At 36.6% G+C, this 22,996-nt stretch overlaps 3 protein-coding genes across 3 annotated transcripts in view; 1 reads left to right on the top strand and 2 right to left on the bottom strand.

The window, feature by feature from the left end:
• Positions 1-414: 414 nt before the first annotated feature.
• Positions 415-2,229, bottom strand: LOC129802884 (dnaJ homolog subfamily A member 1-like). The gene is made up of 2 exons (XM_055849075.1): positions 1,338-2,229; positions 415-1,245 (listed from the first exon to the last, which is right to left on the bottom strand). Exons 1-2 carry the CDS (start codon positions 1,836-1,838, stop codon positions 550-552), a joined length of 1,197 nt encoding a protein of 398 aa, XP_055705050.1. The 5' UTR covers positions 1,839-2,229; the 3' UTR covers positions 415-549.
• A 2,507-nt stretch (positions 2,230-4,736) lies between these two features.
• Positions 4,737-6,127, bottom strand: LOC129802883 (ATM interactor). The gene is made up of 2 exons (XM_055849073.1): positions 5,987-6,127; positions 4,737-5,927 (listed from the first exon to the last, which is right to left on the bottom strand). The coding sequence occupies exons 1-2, from the start codon at positions 6,032-6,034 to the stop codon at positions 5,070-5,072; spliced, it is 906 nt and encodes a 301-aa protein (XP_055705048.1). The 5' UTR covers positions 6,035-6,127; the 3' UTR covers positions 4,737-5,069.
• Positions 6,128-9,396: 3,269 nt separating this feature from the next.
• LOC129802882 (calcium-transporting ATPase type 2C member 1) overlaps positions 9,397-22,996 on the top strand; it is a 36,430-nt gene continuing 22,830 nt past the window's right edge. Inside the window, exon 1 of the mRNA XM_055849072.1 lies at positions 9,397-9,672. Coding sequence (XP_055705047.1) covers positions 9,556-9,672 — 117 coding nt within the window. The 5' untranslated portion in view covers positions 9,397-9,555. The remainder of the gene's footprint in view (positions 9,673-22,996) is intronic.

The raw sequence follows: 22,996 nt of genomic DNA, 5'->3' as shown, positions 1-22,996 counted from the left end.
CTAAACCTCTAGTCTGAAGACCGCTTTAGATTCCTTCAACCTTCTATTTTGCAATTACGTATAAACATAAGAAAAAAATAACTTTAGGTAGTCAGGAAAAATTATTTTCTTTATGGGACACCGGTGTTCCAATCGTCCTTAAAGGGTTAAAAGAGCCGAATTAGCGAGAGTCTACTTCTACTGTATATGCCGAAATTTTTTATTGTGTACTTCCAAAGCCTACTCACAATTTAAATTTAAATCGAGTTTAGATTGTAGTTTCGCGTTTATCTATTGACTAATTGGGAATAATTTCAACTTTACTTGGTTTATAGTCGCTGAAGTGGGCGTGGTTTAATTTTATTTTAGAGCGAAGCTTTTTTTCAATAAAGGATCACCAAGAGAAGATTCAAGACCAAAAGAAAATTTACACACTTTAGCGCTTGGAATAAGTTTATTTTCATAAAGTTTATGCATTATCGCTCTTTTTCTGAGTCACAATTTTTTTTTAATAATATCCCCTAATCCAACCCTTGATGGTCGGCTTTTTGAGAGTGCGCCCCTGCGCATTTAGCTGGTGGCGCATTGTTGGACACGTGGACCGGGGAAGTAGTACTCTTCCTCGTCCTCTTGAGCATACCTCTGCCCACGTCCGTGGTCTGGATCAAGATCAGACAGGGTGCACTCTTCTGCGTCAATGGGAATTGTGACTTGTGGTCTTCCGGGTAGGCTCATCTCGAGCGTGGGAATAGCTTCCCGGGGGATAGTGTCCGGGAACGTCACGACAAATTGAATAATGAGGCGCCCTTTCTCGAAGGGATTCTTGTACTGGGGCATCCCTTCGCCCAGCACACACTTCAGTGATTCATGCTTCACCACTTCTCCAGGAAGTGAAGTTATCACCAAGTCACGTTCATCCAGTGTCTTAATGACCTTCTGGAAGCCACAGAGAGCCTCAACGAGCTGCAGGGGCATCGTCATGATGAGGTCATCCTTCGAACGCTTAAATACTGGATGCTCCTTCTCGTCCAGCACGATAACAATGTCTCCGGGCTGCAAATCGGGCTCCTGATCACCCTCACCGGAAAACACAATCTTCTGACTGTCTCGCATACCCTTCTCCACGTGCACCTCAAGGATCTTACGTTCTCGCACGGTTTTCTTCCCATTGCATGTCTTGCATCTGTCCTTGGCTGCTATCAACTCTCCCTGGCCATGACAAGTTCGGCACATGTGCTCAAAGTGCTGCATAATGCCTGGGCCAACCTGGAGAAGATAATGCGATTCAAAGGTCAAATATAGTTCCGGAAATTTGAGATTTATCGCGTGGAAAGTATTGAGGATGATTGATTGCTTACCTGTTGGATCTTTGTCTCAACGCCCGTTCCTCGGCATGGGGCGCACTTCTCCACGGCACCTTTCTTGCCTCCACGTCCCTCGCACTTATCACAAATCACGCTCTTCTGCAGCGCCAATTTGCGCACGGCTCCCATGTACAATTCCTCCAGAGTTACACTGAGCTGATGTACCAGATCCTTCCCACGGCGCTCCCTGCGTCTGCCACCCCCAAATCCACCACCAAAGAACATGTCAAAGAGATCCATGGGACTGGTAAAGCCTCCACCACCTGATCCACCCTTCTTAATGGCCGCCTCGCCACCCTCATCGTAGATACTCCTTTTCTCAGCATCAGACAGGACTTCATAGGCCTGACTGATCTGCTTGAACTTCTCACCCTCATTGGGATTCTTGTCCGGATGATATTTGAGGGCTAACTTTCTGTATGCCTTCTTCAAGTCGTCCGCTGAGGCGTCTGGACGTACGCCCAGAATATCGTAATAGGTTGTTTCCTTCACCATCCTTCTCTTATGCCTTTGCCACCACTTTTATATTCACTTTTTCAACTTATTTGGGAGATTTTCTATGAAAAACCAGTCAATGAAAACTTTTCGTGAAAAATGCTCTCGCTGTCTCCAGAAGATTCTAGTGTGAAAGATTGACGCGTCGTAAATGTCTTAATTACCCATTGTGTAATTTATTATTTTTGTACTGGGGAGCTGAATTATTTTAATTATAAAAAGAAAACTAAGGTTGCTTTGTTTTCTTTTTAAATTTAATTAATCTTTTATGTACGTCCTTTTTTAATTTTATTATTAGCGATGTGTATAATTAATTTTTCTTTTAGAATTTAGAAGGCAAAAATGACTGTTTTTAATTACACTATATTTTGTTACTCAGAATACACAATCATTTTCTACCTAGTGTTTTTCCTCCATTTTTATAGCATCTGTAAATGTCAAAGAACTTTTCGAACAGGACTGAAGTTAGCAGCACTTTGTTATAAATTTTTTCAAAAAATTTCCAACTGAACTTTCCTTGGATTGCATTTTCACAAAAAAAAAAAAAAAAAAAAAAAAATAATTTCCAATTTAAGAAAATTTTGAACATTTTTTTTTCAAATGTCTCTTATCAAATACAACAGAAAACAATGTTAAACATAATTTTAATGCACAGCAGCTGGATATCTCAGTTATGTGCCTTATCAATTTTATTGCTTGAACTCGAACTACATTTTTATAGGAAAAGCAATGACCAATAATTGAACTTAAAAAAAAACACATTTATTATTTTATTTCCATTGAGCCCCAAGGAATGATATTTTGTGCATTAGTTGCTACACTGAGAAAAAAAGAGGGCGCGATTAACTTTTTTCCTCGTAACTTTAACACTTTTTAGGTGTAAAAATATATCAACATTTTTTAATGTTAATTTTACACCTTTTTAAGGGTAAAATTAACATAAAGAAGGGTAACTTTAACTCCCAATACACCTAAAAAGGGTAATATTTACACCGATTTTGGATAAATACTGCAGGGTAAAATTAACATGTCCGGAATGTTATTTTAACTTTTTCGGATTTCTCTCTCAGTGTAAACAAAAAGTATTTTTTTGCATTACTTCATATTTTTGAGTCCATTGTCAGAGTGAGAGAGGCTAAACGGTGAGAGATAGACACTTGGGGTCTACGGGAACCTCCTATAATTTGACAGAAACTTTACAATACGGCGAAGGTTTATTTTTTTTATTATTATTTGTTTATTAGTCATCATTATTTAAATATCATCTGGTATTTGCGACAAATGTTTTTTTGGAATACTATCTTTCGAAGAAAAGAATTTTTTGAACTTAAGAAATCCAATTTTTAATAGCACTAAACCTACTGACCGTTTTGGTAGTTTTTCCTAGCGCGCTCGATCAAGACAGACCGCGGTAGGGTGTAGTATCGGTAGAATACTCAACAATTTTGTCATTGTTTTAATGTGTTATTTTTAAAAAGTTTTCTAACCGGTCAATTTGACCGGATCTTAGTAGGTTTAGTATTAATTTAAGTTTATTGTAAGATACTGTACAAAGACCTTAAATGCTTAAATCTTCATGCTTAAATATTTAAGGAAAAATCCACCTAGGCACTGTTTTTTTTAAGGAAATTCTGTTCTTTTTTAATCATTTTGATCCATATCTCACCGATTTTGAAGGATTTTAAATAAACACAAATACAAAAACAGATCTTCTTGAGTAGCGAAAAATCTCTAAAACAATTCTGAATCGGGTTTTCTTGCTGAAAATTAGCTTTCAATATGATTTAAAATTGGGAAAATTTTTGGTAAATGACTCTCTGGCACACCTTTTAGATCGGGAAAATATCATGTTGTAATCGAAATTCATATCCTTTTCTTTCTCAAACATTTTTTCATATGTCTATCCCAGTCGATTGGACTCTTCTTCTTTTGAACGTCATAACAAATTCAATTTAGTTTAATATAATTTTGAGTGCGAAATAATAAAATAGTTATGCAAAACGATCTAAAAGGTGTGCCATAGCGGCCAGTCATAAAGAAAAATATTACTTTGTGAAACCCAATCTTAATGGCTCCGGCACACCTTTTAGATCAGGAAAATTTCATAAAGTCGAAATTTGGATTTCAAAAGATCTGCAAAAGATCTCAAAAGCTTTTCTACAAAACCGATTTTCACGAGGTCTTTGTTAGAAGATTCCTTAAAAGCTATTCTAAGACGAAACTGTAGCTTTCTTTGAGAAAAGTCAATTGAAAGCTTCTCCAAATCTCTTCCAAAAATCCAGTTTAAAGTTTTTAAAATTAATTGTACAAACTTTCTTAAACAAATAGCATAAATCCATTTTTTAAGTTAAGTTGACTGATCTTGAGCTTTTTGGAAAGCTCACAAGATTCATCAAGAGACTTTTCAAACCACATAGATGTGCTTTTTGGGTTCGTATCTTTAGATTTTGTCCTATTGATTCAAAGCTATTCTGCCATAAATAATAATGACCTTGAAGCATGCTTTTCCTACATTTTTTCAATGTCAAAAGTTAAACAGCTCTGAACAACAGATTTCCCAACCGATTGGGACAAATTCGGATTCATTTGAAAGGTCTTTGAATCCCAAAGAAAATCTAACCGGTAATAAATCGTATTTTATTAGAAATTCAATTATATTACAGTAAGTTAAATCAGATCTATATTGAAAGAAAATATGAGTAAATCGAATTATGCGGAACATCAATCATCCAAAGCTTCAAGGCCAATATTTCTGTCATAAATGACAATGAACTTGAAGCACACTTTCCAATATTTTTTCAAGGGCAAATGTTAAACAGCTCTAGACAACGCATTTCTCAACCGATTGGGGCAAATTCAGATTCATTTGAAAGGTCTTTGAATTCCAAAGAAAATCTAACCGGTAATAAATCGTATTTTATTAGAAATTCAATTATATTACACTATCTCTAGAATTTAACTCAGGTCAATAATGAGGTGATTTATAAAGAAAACACAAAAAAAAGTGACGCTACGGAATAGACTTTGCGGAATGCTCGAACTCTTCGTGAGATTTTTTTCAAGATCTCAAATTCTTCTCAGAGGATCCAGCCTGCAAATTTTTGAGCATTCTGCGAAGTGTTTTCACAGTTGGTGATTTTTTTGGGAAACCACGCGATTTGTTGATGGCAATTCACGCAATGAGATTTATCAGTTGATTAGATGTTTTGCTCAACGGAGCAACTCTGTGAATCATGTCTGCGTGTGTGTTGTTGTAAATGAGGCCATCTCTTCTTCCAGGCACTGAGTGAAGCTCGTTTGTGTCTCCGTGGACACGAGAAAGTCTTGTAAATCCGGCGGTGGCCACGTGGTTTGCGTCTGGACGTCCGAGAGGCCCAGCTCTGATAGCATTTCGTCGCAGGTCTGAGTGTACATGTGACTGTAGAGCAGAGGATCCAATCTGGAAGTACGGTGAGTATTGAGAATTCTTCCTTCCGTCTGGGTTTCCGTGCTGCAAAGGCTCCCATCGAAGTTCCCAGGAAAAATACTCAGACTGTCATCGAAAAAGTCCACCATGGAGGGAGTTTTTGTGGTCTGGGATGAATTGTTAGTAACTCTAGAATTTTCGACTGGAGTCTGAGTCTCTGTAGCAGTTGTTTTTGTCCCTTTCGCTTCCTTTCTAGTTGTTTGAGTCGTTTGAGTCAATTTCCTCTTTTTGGGATAATTCTTAGCTGTCTGAACTGATTGATGAACTTGGTCAGAAGTTTTCTTTGGGGATTTCTTGGGCAAAATTTTTATCTTGAACAAGGTCGCCGGAACTATTTTATTCTCAAACTCAAATTTATGATTCTTCCTCCGTGCATGCGTGAGCAGAGCTTCCCTCGAATTGAACCGCCAGTCACATTCATAGCACTTGAACTCCTTCCCGCACTGCCTCTCATGGGCCAGGAGGAAGTTTTTTGTGGAAAATGCCCTACTGCATACACACTTGAATTTTTTCACAGCATGGACTTTCAAGAGATGCTGTTTCAGATGCTTTCTCTTCTGGAAGTATTTCTTTTCAGCGTAAGAACATTCAGCAATTTGACAGAACAACTTCCCGTCTTCACTCTGAAAAATTAAAATTATTTATATTGAGTGGTAATTTATCAAAAAATTAAGTCACTTACTTTCTCCACACTCTGATTCATCAGTCTATTGATTTCCATTTCATCCATTTTCAGGATTTTAGGGATAATCGCAATGTTTTGTTAACTGAGGATTCTGTTTTGTTGAGTGCACTGTGCACATAACCTCACATTTATGCCGACAGTTCGTAAGTTCGAAAAAGTAAAAAGCATCGGGCAAGACTTGCTATAAAATTTGAAGTCGATATACCAAAGAATCTCCTAAGAATAGAGATTCTATTGATGACCATTAAGAGCTGTGAAAGTCGGACACTATAAAAAAAAATTCAATTTCGAATGAATTTTTAAGCTGATCTTATCATGGGGCATTTTAAGAATTATTTTAGCAGATATTTAAGTTTTTAATAACAAATTAAAAGAAATAATAAAAGAACTTACGCAAATTAACAAAAAGCACATTCTCAAAAGGCGGACAAACATTTAAAACGGATATAGGAAATAAAGGAAAAATGTATTTCGGCAGTTCTATATTCTATAAGTTCAATTTTATGCTTTTCTATCTGTATCTGTGGTTATATTTCACTCCCAAAGTGTCACAATAACGAGCCGATAATTCGTGAAGAGCCGACACTCATTTCATCTCATCATTTGGATCTAACGATACTAGAGATTTGATAGTATCGAATCGATACTAGCGAGAGTTAAAGTTATCATTTCACCCCAGTTTTTGAGGTTTTCCTACCTAAAATATTTTGAATAGTCATATTATTTTTTCTTTTGTTTCCGAGTAACGCTTGAAGAATTAAGTTACAAGAGCTTCCTTGCCAAGCAATGGTATCTTTTTGTGAAAAAGAAACTTTTCAGCATATTTCAATACCGAACTCACCAGGTCTTCTTTCCACTACTTTAGGGAGTTATGAATGAAGCTGCTCCTCTCTGTCTTTCTTAAGATGTTTTTACCAATAACAGACACAAACTTTAAAATCTGGAAGGTTAGTAGCTTTTCTTAAGGAGATTTCATACTCAATAGCTACTATTCCTGTTGCAAATATTTCACCGGGCCTATATGGTCCTGGCCGCCGCGCGCCCGTGAAGCCTATAATGATGATGATGATTTCACCGGGCAATTAATTAATCTTCTTCATTGACGTCATTTTACTGCGCAAAAGAACCAAATTTATACACTTAAACAATTCTTCCGATATTGCATAAAAGTTTTTTTTTAATCTCTTTAGAGCTTCAGTAGTTCTTATAGATCTTTTCTTCATCTTCTACATCTACATGTATGTATTTCCTTCAATTTTATTTGCGCACTTAAGTTGTGCCTAAGATAATGGATTTTGCGCAGTTTACAGCTTAGGCTACAATTCTTGCGAGTAACAGATATGTCTGTGTACAATTGATGCACATTGAGCTTCTTCATGAGTTCTGGCTAATCTACAAGCTTTGAAAAAATTATCGTATGATTCTTGAAGAGAGACAGATTCCTTCTTTGATCTATTTTTTGCTCCTCTCTGAAGCTTGATTTATTCGTTCAGATACTGATACCACTACTACCCGAAGTACAGTAGATTCTCGCTCAATCGGCTCTTTCTCATTCATTCATTTTCATTCATTTTCAACCGCTTATCCCTATTGGGGTCGCGGGCCCATGACACCAAGGTTAACAGCCCACGGCTGTCGGTCCTCCGCCACTTCAGGAAGATGTTCGAGTTCGATCCCAAGGCGCTCCCATGCAAGATCCTGAATTTAATTCACCCACCTTATCCTAGGCCTGCCTCGAGGTCGAAGTCCCCTCACAATGGCTTGCATAGCTTTTCTGGGGAATCTTTCTCAATCGGGCAAAAATTTTGTTAACAATTTTCACGTTTAATTATGAAGCTAATTTGCTCAAATTCGCTGTAGTTCTTCCTATTTTATCGTGATTCTATACAATTGAGCGCTTTTTGTGGAATTTGCAAAGGCTTTGACGCACAAATCTATCTAACCTACTATTAAGATGAATGATTATGAATATGATACTTGTGATCGTATTCTGAAGTGAGTTCTCTAATGAGAGTCACTTCAAGTTTTGCTACGAATGCTTTTCAAGAAAGGCGTTCGTCGGCCTTATATTTAAGGCTTACTTAGGTGACAAAAGAGTAGTTATACAATGTTAAACGTCCATAAGAGTTAGTTTAACGTATGGCTTACAAGTTGGTCCTTTTTAGGGCTTACCTTGAGTATTTTTTGCCTTCTGAAATGCTTTACATGAATGCAATTCTTATGGCTTACAAGTATTTATTAAAATAGTTTTACAGAATTTGCTTACAAATGCTTTACTTGTGTATTTATGTAAGGTATCCTTAAAAACCATAAAAATGCATCAATAGCTTTCCTATGCCTTACAAGTAAGGCTTATGTAAGTGACAAAAGTGTGGTTATACCATGTAAAACCTCCTAAGCGATAGTGATTAGTAAGGCTTATGTAAGACATCTTTTCGCTACTGGGATATAAACCGGATGACATTTTGCCCCAAATGTCCAATTGAGAGAGAGGCTACTGTAGTACCTCTCGGTCGTTCTTTCTATCAACAATTCTTTTTAGCGCTTTTGGTAAGATTTATTTATCGCCTTTTGACAGCATCTAGAAAGATTTTCCCTAGATCTCAAAAGATACAATGCTTTGATGTTCTTTTAAAAACTTCCTGACGAAATAAGGAAGTGACACCTCCACTGGTAAAAATAAAATTATCAAATTGATCCAAATTTGATCCTTTTGCAAAGGATTGATCAAATTAACATGTTCTTATTATGATAAATATGCATTCAACGTTTGAAATTTGATCCATCCTTTGCAAAAGGATTAAATTTTGATCAATTTGATCGTTTTACTTTTACCAGTGTCCCATATTAAACTGTTACCGCTGTTACGAATCTTACATACAATGCAATTTGCAAATGGTTTTTACAAGCCACTCTTTGACTGTATAATAGAGGACTTGGCATTTAAAATTTTACAAATAATCACAAAATCAGAATGAAAAATCTTTAGATGGAAAATTTAAATATTTAATGAACTTTTCATCAAATCCTAAGGAGCGTGTCCAACTTTCCCGATAGGTTGGTCAGACTTTCAGCTCTGTGCTGCTTTCTGCCCGAAATTGAAAAAAATTCGCTTTAATTCTAATACATTTTAGCACATTCCAATCCAACCATAAATTTAAATTATCTCTGCGGAATTTCCTTCTCTTATTAATTTTTTTTATAAAAAAAATAAAATAATACTTTTCGTAGGACACTGCATTTGAGCTGTATTTTTTTTGGAATCAAAAAAGATTTTTTTTAAAAATATTTTTTGGATAGGCTACGTTCTTATTTTTTGTTTTTTTCGTCTCGGTGAATTTCCGTACCAGTTGCAATATCAGTGACTTTCGAGGGAAGAATGCGTGCCCCAAAATACGCTAATCGATTGACGTGTTGTGTGATTCGATTGGACGATGCAGAGTGGTGCACATAGTGCTGTGAAAAAGTATGTCGTGCTGGTGAGAAAAGCCGTGAAAATGGAGTAAATTCGGGTAGTGCTGGTGCGGCAGACAATTCCACGTGTTGTCAGTGATTGTGGGCACAAGATGAAAAAGACCAAAAGTCCCAACAATTATTCAAAATATGAGAAAATACCACAAGACGTGAAACAGGGCGACGGCCAAGTGTGTTTTGGGGGCAGCAACAGACAGGAATCGATTGCGGTGAGGAAATCTACTTATTTTCATCCTACTTCACCCACATTTTCCCCTTTTTCCACTCATTCTGATGACATTATGATGCAATTAGTCGATTTTCTTGAGAAAATCTGCCTATTTAGGGCTTTTTGTTGGAGCAAATGTATCAAAGAAAAGTGTCCTTTTGTTCTTTCTCGGCGGCTTCGTCTTCTGCACAAAAAAGCGCCCCCATCCTCAAGTAGACAGAACTACCCCCACCCGGATGGGTCAATTAAGAGGAATTGATCGATCGTCGTGAGGGGAGAAAAACAGTGGCTTGGGGGATTGGGGTAATCCACCCGCATTTGGTGAAGAACGACGCTGTTGCTCTCTCTTCACACATCGATACATTTTCCACCCTCGAGCATTTTTCTCAATGAAAATGCCATTTTGTCCCTCTTGCATAGTGCAAAAGACCGTTGAGTCAGCAGCTAACATTTGCCTATTAACTTTTTTTCTCCCCAAGAGATATTGAAAGGGTTCCCCGGGGTAATGGGGGCTACAAATGGTTGGTTCGTGCGTCCTTCCAATTGCTCTTGGTCATTTGCTACCCTGGTTATTCGGAAATTCATGGCAACTGAAGGAATTCCTTCCACTAAACTAGGTTCTGTTGTATGCAAGAACTTAGAAGAAAGATAAAAGGGTGGGAAATTGCTGTACGATTTTGTTTGTCCCGATTCTGATAAGATAAATATTTAGATAAAGTGAGTTTTATTTACACAGAAGTTTTGCCGATTAAATAATCTGATTTTTGACCTTATAAATAGGGAAATAAGAAACCATTTATTGATATTTCTCAATAAATTCATGCAAATTAAAATCTTGATCTTTTCGATCTTTTTTTCTCATAAAAAGCATATGCATCACGCTATTCGTTACGTTTGTTTGCGCGCCACTGACGGTAATCAGGCGAACTTTGTGTATACTAGAAAGTTTGTGTTCTACCTTTCAAGCAGTTTTAATATCAATTAATTACTTTCCCTTCGAAATAACAATTTTTTCCAGTAAAAATGAAAATTTGAGACACTTTAAAAGGTTTTGTTTGTGTTATTTTTATCAATATTACTAATACAAATACAATTTAATTGGGTCCAGATAAGATTTATCAAGCCAATTCGAGGGACCCCCTTTTAGGCTGCTCTGGAAAGCTTTGCTACCCTTTTCTACTGGCCATGGATTCATTATGATTATATTGGGGTGAAATGATAACTGTCTCATAGGTCTCATAGCAATGTATCGCTAGTGTCGAGTGTCGATTATGGGTGATCGAGATAATCATTTGCATTTTTTGTCGCTAGTGTCGATAATTATCGTTAATAGTTTATCGACACCTCTGGAGCTGTCGATTTGTAACATCGAAGTGAAATTTAGGGAATATTTTACATTTTTTAGTACGAAAATACTTTACTTTTATTCTTTTAATTCATATTTATTATGTGGTCAACGGACATATAACAGACGGGACGTATTTGCAAAAATATTCCGCGAGGTGGAGACACAGACGGACGAGCATGGACGAGCGCAATTCACGAGCGCACGACAGACGACAGACAGAGACCAGACGTTGTAGAGAGAGGACGTGAGTGAATAAAAAGCTAAAAAGTATTGAGTGTTTCAAAAAAAAAAATGGAGTCTACAGCTTCAGGTGTGGGGTTGAGCTTTTCTCCCACTCTGCAAGAGATGAGACAAATCCTGATTGAAATGGGGGAAGAAATTTCGCCCACAGCGTCGCTGATGCAAGTGAGAGAAATTTTCAAGAGAGTCGTGGGCGTGCCGCCATTGGCGGGAAATTCCAGAAAGGACGCCGAGGGATTTTCTGCTGGAGCTGTCCCTGAAAATTCTCCAAATGTCAATCAAAGTTCTCATATCGACTCCGAGATTGAGAATGTGTTCGATCAAGGGGGTACAGCACAAGTGGAGCCCCAGAATTTGGTGGAAGATGATACTGAGTCAAGCGTCAATGTTAACCGTCACGGAAATGGCGTCCCTGCGAGTGAGAATGACAATGTCAATGCGATTATGAGTGGATTATTGCGCGCTCTAAGTGTCTCACAGAGTGCAAATCAGCTAAAATGCTCATTCAAGGACATAGAGAATGCAGTGGAGCATTTTTCTGGAGACGATGGATACAAGGTTCAGCAGTGGATTGAGGATTTTGAGTTAGTGTGTGACGACTTTGATGTGCCGCCAAAATCTCGCTTGGTGTTTGCCCGGCGTCTCATTGATTCTGGCCCAGCAAAAACTCTTATTCGTACCCAACGATTCAGTGAGTGGAATGATTTGAAGAGAGCTCTCATCAAAGAATTTGGACAGCAAAAGACAGTGAAAGAGGTGCTGGAGAAACTCAAGCAGAGGACAAAGAAACGAGATGAGACCTGTCAGGAGTACGTTTTGGCCATTCAAGCCATGGTTTCCGGATACCCTATTCCGGAAGAAGACATCATTTGCGCCATTATTGAGGGACTTCAGGATCGATCATCCAATATCGCGATGATTGCAGGCTGCAGGACTTTGGATGAATTGAAACTGGCAATGCGTCGTTATGAGAGGAGTATTTTGAGGAATCCCACTTCCAGTGGGGCCATTCCAAAAGCGTCTTTGAGTTCTGATGTTGCCACTAAGATTGAAAATAAGCGCCGTTGTTATAATTGTTCCGGAACTGACCACATTGCCCCCAATTGCCTAAAGCCTAGACGTGATCCTGATACCTGTTTCAAATGCAGGAAAGTAGGCCATCAGCTGAAGGAGTGCCCATTGTACAGGAAGCCGCAAACTACAGCAGCAGTTGACGAGGGGGACGATGGGGATTCTCAAAAGGGTGACGAGACAAAGCCACTTCTTTCTCATCAGCCGGTAAGTGTGACGTTCGGTTCCGATTGTAATTTTGGGGTTACTATCAGTCTCTCTTCTTTGCTCGATACGGGCAGTCCAATTAGCTTAATTCAACGTTCCAAAGTGCCAGAGACACTTCTGCCTCAACATGAGTGCACCATTCTACCTTACCGGGGCCTGAGCGGGGTAAAGATTGAAAGCTATGGAAGAATTATTTGCTCAGTGCGACTGCTACAAGTCTGCAAACCTATTGAATTAATTATTGTCCCCGATAAGGTGTCACCATTTGAAATTTTGTTGGGCAGGGATGCTTTGAAACTACTTGGGATTGTATTGACGTTTCTGAATAAAGATGAGTTTATACCCAAGAAGCCTGATAATTTTTCAAAAGAAAAGAAGTTGACTATGTGTACATTGGCCAGTTATAAATCAGCGGATAGTGTTGATATTGAAACTGCAGAGAATTTGAGGGATAAATTAAAGTGTAAAGTTGAAATTGCTGATCTGAATAATGATGATATTCAAAGTAGTTTGAATAAAGAGAAGACGGAAGATATTTTCAGTGCGAAACAAGAAGACAATCAGTTGTTCGAGTGCGAGAGAGAAAGTGAATTGAGCGAAACAAACAAAATCATACTTTCTGAAAATAAGGTTAGAAATTTTGAGCGGAAGGGAGAGAATACCTACGAAGCAATATGTGATGTAGAAGTAATCTTTGGGGATGATGAGGCCTTATTAGCATTCATTACTGAGTATTCTGAAGTAGGTAATTCTAGAGTGCAAGATGATTTCATTGGAGCAGTTGTTGATGTAAGCATTTGTCCGGATTTGCCTGAAGAATATCAGGATAAATTGCGAAAACTTGTTCAAGATCATTATCACGATAAATTCTGTGAAGAGAGAAAGTCTGATGATTTTGAGATGAAAATTCGATTGACAAGCGATGTGCCCTTTTATTTTCGCCCACGTAGGCTTGCGTATTCTGATAGAGAAAAAGTTCGCGAAATTGTGCGAGGTTTGTGTGAGCAAGGAATAATCAGACCTAGTGACTCTCCTTACGCTTCACCAATCGTTCTTGTAGACAAGAAGAGTGGGGATACACGAATGTGTGTCGATTATCGTTCACTAAATAATCTCACGGTTAGGGATAACTACCCACTTCCGCTAATTGAAGATTGCCTAGAGCATTTGAGAGGCAAGAGCGTTTTCACATTGATTGATTTGAAAAGTGGTTTCCATCACGTAAAGATGGCCGAAGATTCTATACAGTATACTGCTTTCGTAACACCAGAGGCCCAATATGAGTATTTACGCATGCCATTTGGGCTCAAGAATGCCCCCAGTGTATTCCAGAGATTTATTACAAAAGTTTTGCGGAAGTTCATTGAGGCAGGGCAAATAGTGGTGTATATGGATGACATCCTAGTAGCGAGCATTGATTTTGAAGAGCATTCGAAGATATTGGAGCAATTGCTTTCGTGCCTTGCAGAGAATGGGTTAATTATTCAAGTGGGAAAATGCAAATTCGGGTATTCCTCAATCGAATATTTGGGATACCAGGCATCTTCAGAGGGAATTCGTCCTAGCGAGGACCATCTGAGAGCTATTCAGAACTATCCAATGCCACAAAATGTGAAGGAAGTCCATTCTTTCGTGGGACTTTGTGCTTATTTCCGCAGATTTGTTCCAGGATTTTCAACTATTGCTCGTCCCTTGCTGTCTCTTCTTAAAAAAGATGCGCGATTTGATTTTGATGATTCTTGTGTAGAGGCTTATGAGGAGTTAAAGAGACGTTTGATTTCTTCGCCAGTTTTGGCCATTTACGATCCAAAGAGAGAGACAGAGCTACATACTGATGCCAGTTCGTTGGGATTTGGGGCTGTGTTGCTTCAGCGGCAAAATGATCAGAAATTACATCCAGTGGCGTACTTCTCAAAAAGTACATCTAACGCTGAATCAAAGTATCATTCATATGAGTTGGAAACTTTGGCGATTATCTATGCCTTGAGTCGTTTTCGAGTTTATCTAAAAGGGATACCCTTCGTCATTGTTACGGATTGTAGCTCACTTGCAATGACGTTGAATCACCGATCAGATAGCCCACGTATACAACGATGGGCGCTTGAATTGGAAAACTTTGATTATAAAATAGTTCACCGAAGTGGAACAAGGATGCATCATGTTGATGCTTTGAGTAGGTGTTATCCAATAGCGGCCGTTGACTGTGATGATATAGATTTTCAACTGAGTGTGACACAGAGTAGGGATAAGATGATTAGAGATTTGAGAGTCAAGTTGGAGAAGGAGGATAATAAAATGTTTGCTTTGAAAGACGGTTTGGTTTATAGACGCGATCAAAGAGGGAAGTTATTCTTTTACGTACCGGGAGAAATGGAAGTGAATCTGATTCGACAAATTCATGAGAAAATCGGACATTTTGGCTCGCAAAAGACCTACGAGAAATTGCGCACTCACTATTGGTTTCCGGGGATGAAAGAGAAAATTGACAGTTATGTGAAAAATTGTGTGAAGTGCCTCTTTTACTCTACTCCCGCGCGAAGCAATATGCAGTCCTTGTATAATATTCCAAAACACCCAGTGCCTTTTCATACTCTTCATATCGATCATCTCGGGCCGTTGCCTTCGCTAGTGTCAAAAAGGAAGCATATTTTGGTAGTGGTTGACGGATTTACGAAATTTACGCGAATTTATGCTGTCTCGTCAACAAGCACGAAGGAAGTGTGCTGCGCGTTGGAAAAATTCTTTGACTATTATAGTCGACCAGTGCGAATCATATCAGACCAAGGGAGTTGTTTCCGCTCGAATGAATTTAGGTCTTTCCTTGCCGAACGCAATATTGCGCATGTAGAAGTGGCAACAGCGTCCCCACAAGCAAACGGGCAGGTAGAGCGTGTTAATCGGGTTATTACTCCGATGTTAGGAAAACTAAGCGAACCTCTTCAACATGCAGATTGGGTACGTCATTTGGGTAAAGTGGAGTTTTCCATTAATAATTCGTTCCATCGTTCAATTGGGACCACTCCAAGTAAACTACTTTTCGGCGTCGATCAAAGGGGAGAAGAGGTAGATCTCTTAACCGAGTATTTGGATACAAAAGAATTAGATAACGGCTCGCGTGATTTGGTTGCTCTGAGAGATTCCGCGACAAAGAGAATAGAGCAGGTTCAAAACCAAAATCTGAAGCAGTTTCAAAAGACACACAAGAGTCCGTTGATTTATAAAGAGGGCGATTTTATTTTATTGCGAAACGTAGATACTACGGCAGGTACAAACAAGAAGCTTATTCCGAAGTTCAAGGGTCCCTATGTAGTGGCTAAAGTGTTACCCCATGATAGATATGTCGTGAGAGATGTTGACAATTGTCAGATAACTCAAATACCCTACAATGGTATCATTGAGTCAAAGAACATGAGACTGTGGAGATCCCCTGAGTTTGTACAAAATCGGGAGTGGACGTCTCACTCCGATGATGAGGATGATAGTGTGAATTAGGGAGTAGTTAATTTATATTAGGATTAGCTTTGACTTAAATGAAAAACTATAAAAAAAAATATTGTTAATTTATATAATATGACATGGACTGGACAAATACAATAGACATAATAAGGATCGGGTCGATCCTGAGTCAGGTTGGCCGAGTTGTGGTCAACGGACATATAACAGACGGGACGTATTTGCAAAAATATTCCGCGAGGTGGAGACACAGACGGACGAGCATGGACGAGCGCAATTCACGAGCGCACGACAGACGACAGACAGAGACCAGACGTTGTAGAGAGAGGACGTGAGTGAATAAAAAGCTAAAAAGTATTGAGTGTTTCAAAAAAAAAAAATGGAGTCTACAATTAAAGTTTTTTAATAATAAATAATTCTCATGAAATTATATTTATTCTCGATCTATTATAAAATGCGGAATTGCGCGGCATAATCTCCGACAAATCGAACACAAAAATTTTTCTGTCGATTCTGTTTAACAAAAAAAAAAGTATTTTCGGATCGACCGGGAAAGGTTCATCATAGGAAAAACTGCTACCATATATTCTGTGATTGAAGCTACAACACTTGAGGCGCTCACCAGGAAGTTGAAGAAGTTTTCATGGACTCCTTGTCATGAAATCGATAGCAGAAAGTTATGAGTTGTAGAAGGTAGTCGCAGGTTCGACTGCTTCCTTCAAATCTACTGCTGTTTCTTAACAAATGTTAAGTGCGCTACAACCCACAAAAATCCTCACATTGCTGAAAAGGATGATAAAATTCCTCAAGTTTCCGGAGCCATTTCTTGATCGATAGCTGTGTAGCAAATGATAGACTCATCTGTTTTGTTTGATCTAATACAAAGTAAAAATTATGCGTAAATAGATAAAAATTATATGAAGATGTTAGTTTTTTACTTGTAAATATTCCGGAAGCTCGAGAGTTGCTTTTATGTCAGAACGTTCTCGTCCTCGTTCCAAATAAAATATGGGCTTTATCAGTAACCCAATTTCCGTGAAAAATCACTTATGGGTTGATTACTTAAACTTAAAATTATTAAATTTACTGGAAAAACTTATTTCATCTCATCATTTGGATCTAACGATACTAGAGATTCGATAGTGTCGAATCGATACTAGCGAGAGTCAAAGTTATTATTACCAGTTAAATTTTGACTTGAAAATTCAAGATGGCGATTTTTTTAGGTCATAGATAGATTTAGGTCATATGTTTAAACGAAATGTTCGCCTGGACCACATCTAAAGCCATTTTTGAGAAAAACAAAAAAAAACATGGTTTTGTAGGGGTGGAGGGGGTGGGGGGTAAATAAAAATCATAATAATGTTCCTTGATTCGACTTATGAGGGGTCCTCCAAAGATAAGATGTTCATATCTGTTACCGTTTCGCTTCTGTCTGGATGGGTAACAATTTTATGGACTGCAAAAAGAATATTTAAAAAAGATTGGTCATTTACGGGTACTTAACCGATTAATTAAATAATTTCCGATTCATTATCGAAAATTTATTTAACGCTTTAACCGTAAAATTTATCAACAATTGTTACAAAAATGTAAAGAAAAAGATTTTGAAATAACCTGGGAATTGAGGATTTATTTGCAATAAATGCATGAATAAAATTTGTGAAATTTATTTATTTTTTTAAAAAAATCTATTGTCTATTCTGTTATAGTCTTCTATTGACTTTATTATATTGCATAGATGAAAATGAACAATCTGATTCAATAAAAGAATGTTATTTCTTGGTAAACAGCAGAACTTGTGCGAATCCACAAAAAGCATTTTGTTTAGACGTATATTTAAGAATAATTAAGTTGTGGATGACGCATTAAAACCGAAATCTAGTACGTTTTAATTAATTTGTTTTTATATTGATACCTTTGCCTAAATTCCCCTTATTATAGTGATGTACCCTACAGTTGTCGAAGCAAAATTTTGATCAATCTCTAGAGTCAATTGATGTAATTTTGAATAAAAGGTAAAAGTAGCACATTTTGCGACTCTTTCAAAAGAACATGAAGTAACTGTTACGCACAAGTAATCATAGTAATCATAGAGAAGTTTATGGATTATAATATTCAACTTGTTCTCTTCATGATTTTTTTTTTGTTAATTAAATAATTTGCATTACTGTAGAAGAATCTTCAATTTTATATTTACCTGTAATGAATGCTTTAAATTTATATAAAAAAAATATGTTTACACACAGACAAATTTTGACTCTAAATTTAAGAATATAAGGTAAAGTGCCCTCGAGTCGACCGATTCCTCGACTCGACCGGTGGTCCATATTTGAATGTTTCAATGGTGAATTTCTATAAAATTGTCACTGATTCGTGTTTATTTATGGAATAATTGACTTATTACTGTTGAATCATACGCCAAATATTAGTGCTAATATATAAATAAATTGAGAAAATAACTGTTATAAATAAATAAAATAAATAACTTACCTTATAAGAACCTGGGAACTTGAATTGGACATGAATCCTCGAGACGTGTAAGTTTAGAAGCTCTGAGTGAGCGAATGAAATGGGCTAGAATCCCTATCTCTTTCACATTAAGAGATCGGGAACTTAAGTTCAGCTTTAGCTGAAAAATGAAAAATGTATTGAGAATTGCAAATTACGATTAAAATTAAATGATCAAGGATTCACGATTAGGGTATTGGCATTCATTGGATTAGATTTGAAATTAAATTTCTGGGTGTTTCTGTTTAAGAATTTTCCATTTTTCTGTGTGTATGATTATAATGGCTATGCAAGCCATTGTGAGAAGGCGTCGACCTCGAGGCAAACTTAGGATAAGGTGCCTGAATCAAAATTTCAGAATCTTGCCTTGGAACGTCTTGTGATCGAACCCGAACATCTTCCTGAAGTGGCAGAGGATCACCAAGCATGGGCTACTAATTTGGATGTCATGGGCCCGCTACCCCAATAGGGATAAGCGGTTGAAAATTAATGAATGGAATGAATAAATGAAAGAATAAGCCAAGATTTTAAGGGAAGCCTTGGGTGGAGTGATAACTTTTTGATATCGAATCGATAGGTTCGATAAAGTTATAACATTTAGAGGAATGTCTGTAGGCTTCGTACCCATTCTGGCTTTGAACACTTTCTATTTTTCCCATATTCCTTTAATGCTAACCTATCTATGGCTATATTTTTTAATAGTTAGCCTTAAGTCACACATCTACTGAAAAAATGGTCAGATTCATTAACTTGAACTGTTCGAAGCCAGAGTGTATGCGAAGCCTGAATGTCTTCTCCTACAGGACATTTAGCTTTTTTACAAATTAATATACATTGAAACAACGTAAATAATGATTCTAGATAATTTTGTTTAATTTCTAATGTAGGATTTTAAATACATTAATTTATTATCAACTATCTTTGAGTCACAATATTTTAAATGATGTTTTTTTTTCATGGTATTTATCAATCACCATAATTAATGCAATTTTGATGCTTGAGGGGTTTTCTTTTGCAGAATCCGGGTATAATTTGTGTATTTACTGAAAATTGTTTGCACGCAATGAGAATGTTAATTGAGTAAAGTGTTCACTTTAATAAATTCTAGGACTGAACTTTCCTAATCCGATTAAAAGACACAAGTGCATTATTAAATCAGGATAATTGCATTGTTAGAGAAATTTTCTGGAGATTTGGATTTGTGGAAAATGGTCTGCAAAATTATTTACTTTATTAACAACATTGAACTTCTTGGATGAAAAAAAAATATGTATCAAGTTACTGAGAGCTATTTTACATAGTCGTTTCAATCTCGACATCAGATGATTGGATTACCTGTTAATTCAATTTCACTGCCAGGATCGAATTGTGGACAAATTCAATCATTGCTTTTGACGGTGAGAAAAATCATGAATTATTGAATGTCTGGCACGGAGATGGAAATTGAGAAAAAAAGTGAATGAATATTTCTCACCTGAATTATTCACTTTAAATAATTTCCAACAAATTGAACAGAATGAGTCAAGAGTTATTCAGTTTAATTACCTGCAGAGTTTTTTCTGTTTATTTTTTCTTTTTGTTTATTGCAGATTTAAGAGTCTTTGATAAGATTGTCTGGTAATATTCGTGTATATACAATTTTTTTGAATAGGTATTCAATAAAGCTCAATGTGGAATTATGTTCATATCGTATTTCGCCTATAATTAATCGCTCAAGATTAATAATAACGTGTAGAACGTGTATTATGTCATTGTGAAAATTTATAATCTGATAAGTTGTTTGTCCTCTCTTCTCGTATTTCACGTTACCGCAAAATTTAATATTTAATTCTAATAAGGTGATAGTCAACATTAGAAAAGCCAGGTGCTTTAATTTTTTATGTGGTGGTGGTAAGAAAATTCGTTTTCCTTTCTGCTTCTCTCTGGGACAAATTGTTTATTTATTCTGAGTATATATCGTGTTGAATGGTTGCAAAGAACATTAGGAAGGCTATATAGAAAGAAATCAGAGTCAGACAAGAACGCAAGGAGAGTTTATTGACCGTTTTGGGCAAATATTTGAATGTCTATAAGAGAAGTCAAGTGGTGAAGAATTCTATGCGTGCGACATAAAGTCGAAAATATGCCTGAAAATGTGGGTAAAACGTTTTTGTTTTTGCCTTAAATTATTGATGAAAATCGATAATAATGAAAATGAGGTGGCAGCAGAGAGAGTGTAAAAGCCTGGCGAATGTAGGTTGATTATCAACAATGTGTTGTGCTAAGTTAATTACATGCTCACAAATGCTTTAACACTCTCTTCAGTTTCCTCTAGTTAAAAAAATAATAATATTGTAGATCAATGTCAGGGCAATTAAAGCAACTACGTCACAATTAAGTCAATTTAAGCATTATGATAACATGATGTTTTTTCTCAATATTTTAATGGAAATTCTACCAGACGAATACTGTCCTCTTTGTGGTTGGTTGAATAAGACTAGATATTTTTTTTAACCATCTCTAAGTAAAATATACCATCGCATGGTAGTTTTTCTTAATTAAATATCAATTAAAAGCTACAACATTCTGTTTTCTTTTGTTATCAGTATTGACCCCATTCTTCTTTTAAATGTTCATTAATTGTTTTTACTTTATTTTAAGCTCAATGAAAAGTTATTTAATGGTAAACACGTGCCTTGTGTTTAAGTGCCTTAAAAGTGAAATTGTTTTTTTTTTAGATTCGGGAACTTGGGTTAAAATGTAACATTCTGAAAACTTCAAAATTTGATATCTGACAAGATAAAACAAACTGAGATCTTAAATTATTGTTTTAGATTTCCTTCAAGAATCTTTCAAGAAACCTGTCAACTGTGTCGGTCAGTTTTCGAGCGAAATGCGAGAGAGAGGCAAGATAAAACAATTGCTGTCTTTTTTTTTACATTCTCGCAGTTCAGAAAGTATTAATCTTAATATTAATCTTATATGTGACATGGTCATGAAGGTAATCCAAGAAAAAAATAGATATGTTCTTCATGACCATGTCATATATAAGATTAATATTAAGATTAATACTTTCTGAACTACGAGAATGTCAAAAAAAGATAGCAATTGTTTTATCTTGCCTCTCTCTTGTGTTTCGCTCGTAAACTGAACTGACCGACACAGTTGACATTCATGAAAAATTGCTCGAATTGCCTGTAATGCGATTCAGAAGCAATTAATATGAACAGTAATATCTTACTCATCGTATTATACCACTAGAGTGTACTCTTTCTAACACATGTGATATTCCATTTGAAATTTTTCATACTATATACCTCTCTCTCCAGCTTTTCTTAATATTAATATTAATCTTATATGTGACACCACGGTCAGTATTACTGCGACAAGGGTAAAAAGACGAAATAGGGTAAGATGAGGTAATTTGGAATCATGTCTATTTTGGAATTTTGAGATTTTCTCACTGTTTAAGATGGTCAGAGAAGAAAAGAACCATGGAGAAGTAAAAGACTTTGCATTCATTGTTTTTCCTTTTGTCATATAAAAATCTTAGGAAACCTGAATGTTCCAAATTAGAAATGATTCCAAATTACCCTATCTTACCCTAGGAGTCCAAAAAATTGTGCTGTTTATGGACGCAATACTGTGCTCGATGCAACAGCAAATCGGTGGTTGAAACGATTCCGTTTCTGGGAAAATGAGTTGAGGTACGCTGTAGTTAGGAAGTCTATTGTCGAAAATGCTGGATTCAGGAAGAAACTAAGTGTATGGGTGTCTCACGAATTGTCATAAAAGAACTTTTTAAACCGAACTAATGTCTACGATTCTTTGCTGAAACGTAACGAAATCGACTTATTTTTGAAACGGACAGTGACTAGCGATAAAAATGGGCCGTATTACATCTTTAACGATGCGTCAGAAGCTTCGAGAGCGTGGATGGGAGCTTCTATCGCACCCGCCGTATAGTTCAGACCCGGCACCAAGCGATTATTATCTTTTCAAACATTTGCAAAATTTTCTTGATCGTGCAAAACTATTTTTATGAAATGCTTGTAAAAATGAGCTATGTCAAGATTTTCACCAGTAAGACGATGAGTTCTTCAATCGTGAAATTATGAAATTTGCTTCAAAATGGACAAAAGTTAACAAACGGCACGTATTTGACCAAAATCGGATAGTCCTAACTATATGTTACTTTCAATAATGCTTAAAAAGACTCAAGAGAATTCTTTTACCAAAAAAATGCGAGGAGAAGCTTACGGACAAAAATTTGTGTTTAAGCGTAATTCTCGTACAGTAATAATAGGATATCATACGATATAGAAAAATAATAGACTAGGGGAGGACAGAGCAGTTTTACGAAAATTATCAAGATGGAAGTTTGGTATGTCTTATTTTAACCCTTTATGGACGAGTGGGATACTGGTGTCTCTAAAATAAAAACAATTTTTTTGACTATAGAAAGTTATTTTGTTCTCTAAATTGCAGCTTTATTTTATGTATTATTTTATTTATT

Source organism: Phlebotomus papatasi, chromosome 2, assembly GCF_024763615.1.
Source record: "Phlebotomus papatasi isolate M1 chromosome 2, Ppap_2.1, whole genome shotgun sequence".
NCBI lineage: Eukaryota > Metazoa > Arthropoda > Insecta > Diptera > Psychodidae > Phlebotomus > Phlebotomus papatasi.
Note: the sequence above shows the minus strand (reverse complement) of the source record. Positions and strands in the feature narration are given on the sequence as shown.

Bases quoted from the DNA above. Each gene is read 5' to 3' on its own strand.
- LOC129802883 (XM_055849073.1), bottom strand. From the start codon at position 6,034: ATGGATGAAATGGAAATCAATAGACTGATGAATCAGAGTGTGGAGAAA. The intron at 5,928-5,986 runs GTAAGTGACTTA...TTAATTTTTCAG, and splicing joins TGAATCAGAGTGTGGAGAAA to AGTGAAGACGGGAAGTTGTT.
- LOC129802884 (XM_055849075.1), bottom strand. From the start codon at position 1,838: ATGGTGAAGGAAACAACCTATTACGATATTCTGGGCGTACGTCCAGAC. The intron at 1,246-1,337 runs GTAAGCAATCAA...TATCTTCTCCAG, and splicing joins TTGAGACAAAGATCCAACAG to GTTGGCCCAGGCATTATGCA.